This window comes from Mustela lutreola, chromosome 10, assembly GCF_030435805.1.
Source record: "Mustela lutreola isolate mMusLut2 chromosome 10, mMusLut2.pri, whole genome shotgun sequence".
Lineage (NCBI taxonomy): Eukaryota > Metazoa > Chordata > Mammalia > Carnivora > Mustelidae > Mustela > Mustela lutreola.
In genome coordinates, this window is record NC_081299.1 from 42767788 (window position 1) to 42779187 (window position 11400).

Sequence of the window (11400 nt, forward strand, 5' to 3'; positions counted from 1 at the left end):
TTTGTGTGTATTTTCTCACCTACTTTCTCTTTTTCAGGGGACAGCAAAATTTATCCCTAATCATCTCTCGTTATTTGTGGATTGCCATTGTCCAAAGATTCCTGGCTTTGAGACTTCGTTATGATTTAGTCACTGTTAGAAAGCAGTTTTTCTGACACTTTCAGTAATAAATCTCTTTTAATCTGATCTATAGTTGCTCTGTTCATAGCAAGTTCCAGGCTAAAGCAAGTAAAGTGACAGCAAACTGCTGCGTGGGCAGAAAGTCCCGGTTTGAATCCTGGTTTTGTCACTATGGTTTTTACCTCACTTAATCCCTCTGAGCCACTGTTTCCTCATCTGTGAAATGGGGGAGGCTATAAGGGCAGAGCCTTCTTGGTCAACAGCTAGTCCACTCTCCTTCCTTGCTGACAGTAGCAGCAGCAACGAACCCGCATTTATTTGGCTCCAAGTGGACCTAATCCCAGCAGATGCATTGCACCGACCTAAGTCCCCTGCTGTTGCTGGTGAGCCGTTTATGGAGGCCACAGGAAAGCAAGTGACCTAATTCTGGCCAATGAGGCCAGAGGAGAAATCTGGCAGAAGCTTCTGAGGAAGATTTTCCTCTTTGATAAGAGAGACAAATGAAGAGAAAGCCCCCCTGCCTTTGCCCTTCTTGCTTCCTGGTCTGGATGCTGTTGCCAATAAATGACATTTGGTGCTAAGGCAGCCGTGTCTTCAAAATATGGAGGAGCATCACTGACATATTAAAGATGGCAGAGCCGAAGGACTGGAAGAGCTTAGGTCCTTGGAGTAACTATTGAACCATCTTGGTTGAATCAAGATCTATTGAACCAAACTTGGTTTACCTATCTCCAGATTTCTCCTTAACAATAAACGTCTTTTTTTTAAAAAACATTTTATTTATTTATTTGACAGAGATCACAAGTAGGCAGAGAGGCAGGCAGAGAGAGAGAGAGAGGAGGAAGCACGATCCCCACTGAGCAGAAAGCATGACTTGGGGCTTGATCTGAGGACCCTGGGATCCTGACCTGAGCCAAAGGCAGAGGCTTTAACCCATTGAGCCACCCAGGCAACCCCAGTAAACGTCTTTTATTGTTTAACCTGTTGTGTGTTGGGTTTTGTGCTGCTGGCAGCGGGCAAAACAAAATCTTAACTTACACAAATACCAATCTCACAAAATGGTTATAAATACAGGATACGATGGATGTAATATATTTAGTATAATACCTGGGCCAGTGAATTGCTGCTATAATTATTAGTAACAACAGTTAGTAGATACAGGTGATGATCGAAGAGAACAAAAGTTTCCAAACACAACAGGCGAATCAAATGAATGGTACTGATTCAACACAACAAAAAAGCTTTGTATTTTTGATAAGGGTCGGGGGAGACATCGAAGTCTAAGACAATGACTGCAGCGACAAATCCTCGTGTCTGGGAGTGAGATGTAAGTACGAGCCTGAGTGCAGACGTTAATAGAGATGAAAGGACTGGGGCTCTTTGCCAGGTTTCCGTCCACCCTCTTACAAACGGACAATCGCCCTGTCAGCAGCTCTGATTCATGTCTGAAGACTAACAATTACGCGTATGTGAATTACCAGCCTTGCGAAGGAGCAGAACGCTTTCAACCCACAAAATCTCTCTCCAGAATACCAAATTTTACTAGCATTTTCCAAAAACATGTTTTATGTCTTTGTGGCAGGAGAGATAGATATACTGACATATATTAAACATATAATAACTTAGAAATATCATTTTTTTAGATATAGCCTGCCATTTCTGAGTGCTGTCATAACTCGCAGGACAACATCTAGTTTACACATGAAATCACTAGTTTTTGAAACAACCTAATAGAACACAAAGGATAAACCAAGATAACATGCGAAAGTACCTAGCATAATAGAAGTGATATAATAGATTGGACACTCAATAGTAATTTTATTTTATTATTTTATTATTTTTAAAATATTTTATTTATTTATTTGACAGAGATCACAAGTAGGCAGAGAGGCAGGCAGAGAGAGAGGAGGAAGCAGGCTCCCCACTGAGCCCGATGCGGGGCTCCATCCCAGGACCCTGGGATCATGACCTGAGCTGAAGGCAGAGGCTTTAACCCACTGAGCCACCCAGGTGCCCCACAGTAAGTAATTTTAAAGTAAGCTAGATTTCCCCCTTCACTCTGCTTTAGCAAAGAAGCAAATGACAAGATATCAGTCAGTGAGGATTAAACACACATATACTCACATCCATATCCACTTATGTATAGGGTCAGTGTACCTCTGTCCAAAAGCCTTATACTTTCTATGGCAAGACAATAACATTGATTTTCATAACCGATAGACACGAAGCTTTCTGAATCTCTGAATTATTCATCATATTTGGCAGAGTATAAAAAAGAAGTACTCAGGCATATAGACAAAAGTTCATCAAGAACTGAAGACAAAAAAGGATTTCTGGTTATCTTGCAGTTAATTAAATAAAACCACCAATTCTTGAACATTTTGGTTAACTGAGATTTTCTTGTACCTTATACACACATCTGCTTTTCTCAAAAGCCATCTGCTCCTCTTTCTTTCTTACAATAAAGGGCAAAACTGTTGGCAGCTCAACTCACGTTGTGAGGTGATTCTCCAAAATGAATGATCTCTGTGTCATTAAGAGATGGAGATACCATTCATTCTTTAGAGGCGATTTCCAGCCTTTAGGATGACATACTGGACTTTTCCTTACTTACTTATATGGAATTTAACATGACAATGACACCAGCTAGCGGCTTACTTTTGCAGCTGTTGTCTTTGTGGGTTTTTTTTTTTTTTTTAACCCTAGGTTTCTTATTGTTTGACTTGAAGTGTAATTGACATAGAACATCATCTTAGTTTCAGGTGTACAACATAACAATTCAATATTTGCGTACACTGTGAAACGATCACCACAGTAAGTCTAGATTGAGAAAGACAGAAGTAAGGTCTATATCTTGAGGAAGGAAAAGATATCTGAGGTGTATGTAATAGTCTCAAGACATTTTTTTTATTATAACAGCTTTATTGAGATATAATCACATATCACGAAATTCATCTTTTTAAAGTGTATTCACAAAATTGAGTGTATTCACAAAATTGAGCAACCATCACCACTAATTCCACAACACTTTCATCATATCAAAAAGAAACTACCCACTACACATGAGCGGTCACTCCCCATTCCTCCCTCCCAACCCTCCAACCCCACACCAGCCTCTGGCAACCACTGATCTACTCTCTACGGGTTTGCCTATTCTGGACATTTCATAGAAATGAAATCACACAGTATTTGGCTGTGTCAGTCCTTAGCATATGATTTCAAGTTTCATCACGTTGTAGCATGTATGTTTTTTTGTCGAATAGAGTTGTATTCCTTTTTATGGTGAAAATATTCCATTGTATGGATATGAAATATTTTTAATCTATTCATCAGTTGATGGGCAGTTGGGTTGTTTCCACTTTGGGACTATTGCAAATAAAACATCTCATATCTTGATTGAGGTGAAATTAATTTAGCACACAATTAATCATCTTTAAGTGTATAATTGTCATTCAGTGCATTCAAAAGGTGGTTCAATGACCACCTCTCCCTGCTTTCAAAACTTTATCACCCCAGAAAAATACTCCATATCCAGTAAGTAATCACTTCCCCTTCCCTTCACCCTAGCCCCTGGTAACCACTCATCTGCTTTCTATCTCTACGAATTTGCCTATTTTGATGTATTATAGAAATCATACAATATGTGACCTTTTGTGTCTGACTTTGTTCAGTTAGCATAAAGTCTTTGAAGTTCATCCATGCTGCAGCATATATCAGTACTTTGTTCCTTTTTATGATTGAGTAATATTCCATCCTATGGATAGACCACAATTTATCCATCAAACAGACATTTGGGTTGTTTCCACCTTCTGACTTCTCATGATATTTTAACATCCCCCATTGTCATCATCCTAGTCCAGGCTTCCCTAAATTCTCTCACTGAATTACAGCAACATTTTAACTGATCTCCTCTCCCCCTACTCCATTTGTTTCCTGAAAGTCATTCCAGCAACCTGAAAGTCATTCCATGCTTAAGGTCAGCATTCCATGCTGAAGGTCACTCCATGCCTTTCGTGGGTTTTCCAATGGCTGTACGAACGATCTAAGGAGCCCAGATTTTTAAACATGAACTACAAAGTAGGAGTCACCCCCTTCCTGTTTACCTTTCCCACTTCATTTCATACCCCTCCCCCTAGAACTGGAAGGCTCCATTCAAAATAAAGTTCTCAGTTCCTCAAAACCATCAGCCTTTCTCTTTCTTCAGGGCAGGTGCACATGTTGTGCCCACTGCCATATACCATCTCTTTGCCGGTCTAACTCCTACTTATTCTCTAGGTCTCATCTCAAATGGGAGATGTGCAATCTTACATATACCCTGTACTTCTTTGCAGCACTTTGCAGAACTGTAAATTATTTTTCCTACTAGACTGTGAGTTCCATAACGGCAGGAAGCGTATATTATGCTCATCACAAAAACCCTTCTGCCTAGCCCAACACTAAACATATGATAGACGATGATTAATAGTAGTTATAGACTGGGCATGGGCAGAATTATCAAATTGTCCCTAGAATTTTAGATACTCTATTACTGAAGGTCTTAAAATACACAAACACACATACACACAAATCTTAGTTATAATTACATTGTCAGAACTCTCCCTACTTATCCACTCACTCAAATACAGCTTTCAGAAAAGACAAGACCGTGGTGCCTGGGGCGGGGAGCTCATCAGCTGAGCATCTGACTCTTGACTTTGGCTCAGGTCATGATCTCAGGGTTGTGAGATCCCTCACAACCCCTCAGTCGGGCTCCACACTCAGTGCAGAGTGTGCTTGTCCCTCTCCCTCTGCTCCTCCCCCTCCTCACTCTCTCTCTCTCTCTCTTTAAAGAATACATTTTTAAAAATTCTAAAAAAAGAAAAAGCAAGATGAAGCCTTTTAAATAATATTAAAATTTAAATTCCCTTTCAGGGATGCCCAGGTGGCTTAGTCAGTTAACCATCCCACTCTTCATCCTAGGTCAGGTCTTAATCTCTGAGTTGTGAGGGCGCCTGGGTGGCTCGGTGGGTTAAGCCGCTGCCTTCGGCTCGGGTCATGATCTCAGGGTCCTGGGATCGAGTCCCGCATCGGGCTCTCTGCTCGGCAGGGAGCCTGCTTCCCCCCCCCTCTCTCTCTCTGCCTGCCTCTATGCCTACTTGTGATCTCTCTCTGTCAAATAAATAAATAAAATCTTAAAAAAAAAAAAAAAAAAAAAAAAAAAAAAAAAAAAAAATCTCTGAGTTGTGAGCTTAAGCCCTACGTTGGGCTCCAAACTGGGTATGGAACTTACTTTAAATAAATAAATGAAGAGATAGATAGATAAATAAACAAATAAATTTCCTTTCAAACTGTTCTTTGTTCATGATTTTTGGAAAAATGATCTTTTAAAAAAATATTTATTTGACAGAGAGAGAGAGAGATCACAAGTAGGCAGAGAGGCAGGCAGGGGGGAGGGGGAAGCAGGCTCCCTTTCTGAGCAGAGAGCCTGATGTGGGGCTCAATCCCAGGACCCTGAGATCATGACCTGAGCAGAAGGCAGAGGCTTAACCCACTGGGCCACCCAGGCCCCCTAAAACAATGATCTTTCAGAGCACATAGAACAAGCCTACTATAACTGAATGGCTGCCTATCAAAATGTGATCTTCTGACTTCAGAGATTATTCTTGCCTTTGAAAGGCTCAAAAGAAATACTTGCTAAAGACACACTTAAACAGTAAGGAAAAATACTCGTAACATTAATACCTTGATTCTTTCTAATCTTTATCAGTGTGGTTTAACATGTAAATATGGCTTTTGTTTTTCAAGATTTTACCTACTCTCTTTATTCGCTTCTCAGAGAACAGATCAATGGATGAGATTACAGCTCCCGATCATGAAATTAATTTCATATACTTGAAAAAGCTACTTTGATCACCACCTGGGGGAAAAGATAAATAGCCTAAGCCAGCTTTTTTAGCTGCAGGAACTGAAGATTAGAGGAAAGAATTAGAAAATGTGATAAAATAAAGCCTTGAAACTGAAGTACCACAAGTTACAAGAAAAAAATTAAGACACACTGTTTTTATGACCATCAGTCCTCTCAAGTTAGGACTGATGCACTGACCTGATGTGGAAAATGACTTAAATATTAAATTAAATGTATTTAAGTATTTAGCAGTTTGATTACTTCTAAGCAATTATGCCATAGGTTTTTCCACAACTGAACCATGTTACAAACTTTCCATTAGTGCAAAATTAGGAAAGCTTTATAGTACAAATAGAAATCCTTTTTTACAAAAAGAAATGTAAAAAAATATTTTTGAGGGTTTATAAAAAGCATTTTATGAAAAAGATAATTATTTGTTATGTCAAGGTGCTGAGCTTGAGTAGTGAAGAAAATGTGAACTCTGATTCAGACTGTATCACTTATTAGCTATATGATGTTGAGAAAGTTACCTAGCTCCTGAGTCCCAGTTTCTTTATATACAAAATGTACAACTTCAAGGATTGAGATTATGAGAAAATGCACATAAATTGTCTCACAATACCAAGGCACCTGGGTGGCTCAGCCATTGAGCATCTGACTCTTGGTTTTGGCTCAGGTCGTGGTCTCAGGATCAGGGGGCTGAGCCCCTCATTAGGCTCAGCTCTCAGTGGGGAGTCTGCTTGAGATTCTCTCCCTTTCCCTCTGCAACTTCCCACCCCCTACCTTCCCACCTCCGTTTGCGTGCATGTACAGGCTCACTTGCTCTTACTTAGGTAAATAAATGAATCTTTAAAAAAAAAAGTCTCACAATACTAGACATATACTATGGCTTTTCTAATTCTAACAGATTTGCATAATTTCACAGAACGGTAATTACAAAGTAAAACATTGAATAGAAGTTTAAGTTGTACCAAAGGAATAGTAACTAGGAAAAAAATCCCCAATGACTTTGAACGTAAAAGAGTCATTAAATTATTTAATTAAATTTTTACTTAGTAATCTTACTTAAATGTATTTGTTTATTAACTTTTTTTTTTAAAGATTTTATTTATTTATTTGACAGAGAGAAATCACAAGTAGACGGAGAGGCAGGCAGAGAGAGAGAGAGAGGGAAGCAGGCTCCCTGCCGAGCAGAGAGCCCGATGTGGGACTCGATCCCAGGAGCCTGAGATCATGACCTGAGCCGAAGGCAGCGGCTTAACCCACTGAGCCACCCAGGCGCCCCTGTTTATTAACCTTTATTAACCTTACTTGAATTAATTTTTATTCTTTATTGTTAGCTACTGTGGCCCCTATTTAGTCAGACATTTATAAACCAGCAATCAAAAAAAAGTGAATAGAAATCTAGGAACTGAAGAGGAAAACTGCTGACCCAAACTAAATAAATTTCCTTGACCATGTCCACGATAGTCAAAATCATAGCCAAAGAGTTCTCCTTAGATTATAATCCTATAAGCATACGCAGTGTATACTGCAGAAATCATCTGGTGTTCTCAACAGAACAATCAAGAAATATCACAGAACAGAACAAGTGGTATCCTGAAACTACACAAAGATTTTGCAGCAACCCCCTAAATTATAGTAAAGATAGAACTTTACTTAATAAATTGTTGACCAAAGAAACTTCCTACAAACATTTTACAAGGCAACACTAGACAGAAAGACACTTGTCTTAAAAATTTCCAAGAAAGATCCCACACAATTTAGTCCCTTGAAATTTATCATTCTCCTTCATTGAGAACTTCTCTTTTCAAAAACCTGGACACTAAGTGCCTACGGAAAGTCAGTGTCTTAATAATATATAGTACCCTTCCCTTGCATCCTCCCCCAAACAAACAAAATAGGACTAAATATAAATTTGATTCTAGTTCATTCACAAGTTCTGATTTTTCCAAGTTCTTTATTATCAAATCAAGACAATTCAAATATACTTACTTAAATTTAGACATTTTTAAACCTCTGTTAACCCCTAAACAGTTTACTATTACACAGTTAAAACATCCATATATTTTAAATTTGCTGTCCTTAATACAAGTTAAGGCAATCATGTAACACTGTGACAAATGGCAGCAAATATCACATTAAAGTTTATTTTTTACTTACATTCTACAAACATCTCTAATTCACAGTTGCACTAATTTTATAATTTCCCTAATGAGAGATGTGAAGGCTACAGAAAACCATATGTGCTTTATAACTTCAGTAAATTTTATGAACCTCAACCATCATAAGGATCATGGAAACATGTACGAAATTAAATGAAGGCATTTGTGACATTAAAAGTGAGATTTTCCTTCCAAAGTCACCAAAACCACTCTTTAATATTCAACAAAAAATTGGAATTGCAGGGTTTCATGTGTGTGTTTTTAAATGTCAGGGTGGTATGATCTTCTTTGGATGTATGGCTGTTGAAAGCTGACTTGTACAAAAGAAATTTTTAGAGAACAGAGGCTTTTCTTTACATATTTATTCCCAGAGCCTGCCCTTCATCTCATTTTGGTTTTCCACATTGATCCAATTGTAGCACTTCCTGGAGAGAGCTATGTTCTAATCAGCAACATCAGGAAGAGAATTGGACAAAGCAAAATGAGAAAATGCAGATCTTCTCATGTCACGTCTCTTTGAAAACAGTGAATACATTCTAAGTTACGAGGCAATAGAAGCCACCATTTATTTAACTTTTAATAGTTTTTTCCTGTGATGGACATGAACAGGAAACATGGAATGGGTCCTTCATCTATTCAATAGGTGCACGATTTCTATTGAGGTGAGTAGCAGAATTTGACTTTGTTCCCTGCCCCACGCGGTAGTGCTGACCTTCAAACCTCATTAGTCGGCTATTCAGTAAATCTCCACTGAATGGTGACTCAAAGGAGAAACAATCTAGAGACCCTAAATTACCTAACATTACTTCCCGTTAAGAATTTTCTCCTTAAAGTTGCCGGAAAGCTACCGAGTTAAAGCAGCCGTGCCGATTCCCCAAAGGTAATGGTTTGGACTCCTACTAATTGAAAAGGCTGCAGTTGGCAAAAAAGGAAGGAATCAGTCCTTTAAAGAGAACTCTGGACTATTTCGTCACCTCTCCAAAGCTAGAAAACGAAATATGTGACACGCTAGCACTGCCTGGACACTTGGGCCCAGGGTGGCCGCACGAGCTGCCAAATCCACGCCTACTCCTGCTGCTTCTGGGTTGGGGGCGCTTGGGCGGCTGGAGGGCGAGGCAGCTTGAAATAGACCTTGACCGAGTCATAGATGAACCACTGCAGCGCTGTCAGGGTGCCGATCATGATGATGCTGATGAAGTCCCAGAACCTAAGTCAGGTTCAGTGGGGTGAGGAGGTTCGGAGCCGACGACTAAAGAAAGAATTCTTAAGACGTCATTGGTGCAAAATGGTGGTTTATTAAAGCACGGGGACAGGGCCGGTGGGCAGGCGGAGATGCGGCTGCCCCGGGTTGTGAGGGGTGGTTGGTTATATACGCAGGAGTTGGGTAGGTGAGGACAAAGGGTTATTGGGGCAAAGAATACTATCAGGATATTGAAGGCTTACTTACTATTAAGTAAAGACAATTGAGAGTCTCCTGGTGGAATGTTACATTCCTGCCATCAAACATCCTTGTTAATGAGATTTAGGTTTAGAAGAAATTTAACTTTATTTGCTTTTCCTTCTACCTCCGCCTCCTTTGGTTTTTATGGAGGGGAGGGTGACATTAGGCTTGAGAAACTGAGTTCTGTGTCTTTGGAATTTGGGCTATTGATAAGGTAACTTCTTTGTTTGTAAATCTCAAGGATATTTGCAAACCAAGGGAGACTCCTGTCTTGTAGGATTGTGATCTTAGCAAGTTAACTATTTATCATTTTATGGCAGTCAGGGGTGCCTGAGGAATGCTACACCTATGGAGGGGAGCGGATGAAGGGGGGGGGTGCAAGGCGCCAGCTCTTGCTTTGTCCTCAGCCAGCCTCCTGCTCCCTCATCAATGCGGGCGAAGAGGCCCTTCCAGACACCCTTAAAGCCCAGTCTGCGCAGAACCTCGAAGGCCGTGCTGCCCTTCTCCTTGTTCAAAACGGACACGACGGAGTCGGCAGGGTGGGACCCAACGGCACAGAAGATGCCGGCGATGTAGCCGGCCACGAAGGTGACGGCTAGCTGCTCGGCCTTGGTGCACTGGCATTGGGGCTTGGGGACCACATACTTGTAGAGAGCCTCCACCGTGCGCTCGAAGCAGGCGAACTTCATCATGGTGTAGGGGATCTGCCGCAGCCACAGCGGCGCCACGCCCTTGTAGAAGGCCCACAGGCCCTCCTCCGCGAACATCCGCGGGGCGGCGGCGCGCAGCATGCGGGCGAAGCCGGGCTGCGTCTGCATGCGCACCTTCACCGCCTCCATGGGGGCCAGCGCCACATCGGCAAAGAACTCGGCGCTGGCGGACGCGGCCAGGTACAGGCTGGTTCTCCACTCGTACGCCCCCTCCGGGCCCAGCAGCTCGCTGTAGCGGATCTTGAAGACCTCGTAGAGCCCGAACTTGAACAGGCCCTGCAGGGAGTACCCCAGGAGGGTCGGGGCCCAGCCTCGGGCCAGGCCGCGCAGCCCGTCCTCGCGCACCGTCGCACTGAAGCCGCTGAGGATGCCCTTGTACTTGCCGGGGTCCGCCTGCATGCAGCACTTGACCAGGTCCAGGGGCACGATGGCCGTGTGCGTCAGCCCGCAGCTCAGCATGCCGCCCAGGCCGCACAGCAGCAGGTACCTCGTGGAGCCATACTCGTAGCTCTGCTTCTCCTCCTCCCCCGCCACCGCCGCCCCCCAGAGCCTACCCCGGAGCGGGCCCGTGCTTCCCGCCTGCCGGCCTTTGTAACCGCCAGCGTCACGCATGACCGCGCCCGCTCCGGTCACACACTTTGGTCTCCCGAGCTCTTTCCTCGCGGGGGCCGCGGAACAAGTGCGTGTGCGTCGTGCGCTTCCCCCGCGCGCCCGCGAGCCCAACGGTCGGGTCGGTCGGTGGGTCGGTCGGGGTGGACCACAGGTGCAGCCAGGAGCCGCCAGGCTTCTTCTGCCCAAGCTCCAGGTGCGCCTGCGCAGGCCCCACCGGCGGGTGAGGTGGCTGTCCCGAGTCCCCCTCCCGGGTTGGGGGAATCAAGGAGTGTCCCCTTGCCCTTCACCACCAGGACCGTCCTCCATCCCTCCCTCACGCCTCCAGGGCCTCCCGTCAGCCCTCCCTCACCCGAGGGGCAGTGGTCCCCTCACCTTGAGTGGTAGGTAAGGCTTTGCTCTGTCCAGCCCAGCTGCCTAGTCTTCTACTAAGATGCTAAAGAAATAAATCAACAGGTACAAACAGGAGTA

At 42.9% G+C, this 11400-nt stretch overlaps 1 protein-coding gene across 1 annotated transcript; it reads right to left on the bottom strand.

The window, feature by feature from the left end:
• Positions 1–9234: 9234 nt before the first annotated feature.
• Positions 9235–11169, bottom strand: LOC131810500 (solute carrier family 25 member 3-like). The gene is made up of 2 exons (XM_059138515.1): positions 10019–11169; positions 9235–9376 (listed from the first exon to the last, which is right to left on the bottom strand). Exons 1-2 carry the CDS (start codon positions 10930–10932, stop codon positions 9235–9237), a joined length of 1056 nt encoding a protein of 351 aa, XP_058994498.1. The 5' UTR covers positions 10933–11169.
• Positions 11170–11400: the final 231 nt, after the last annotated feature.

What these genes read in the sequence shown, in the direction of transcription:
- LOC131810500 (XM_059138515.1), bottom strand. Translation starts at nt 10,932, where the DNA reads ATGCGTGACGCTGGCGGTTACAAAGGCCGGCAGGCGGGAAGCACGGGC. An exon ending in GATGAGGGAGCAGGAGGCTG is followed by an intron (nt 9,377 to 10,018) that starts GCTGAGGACAAA and finishes AACCTGACTTAG; the next exon opens with GTTCTGGGACTTCATCAGCA.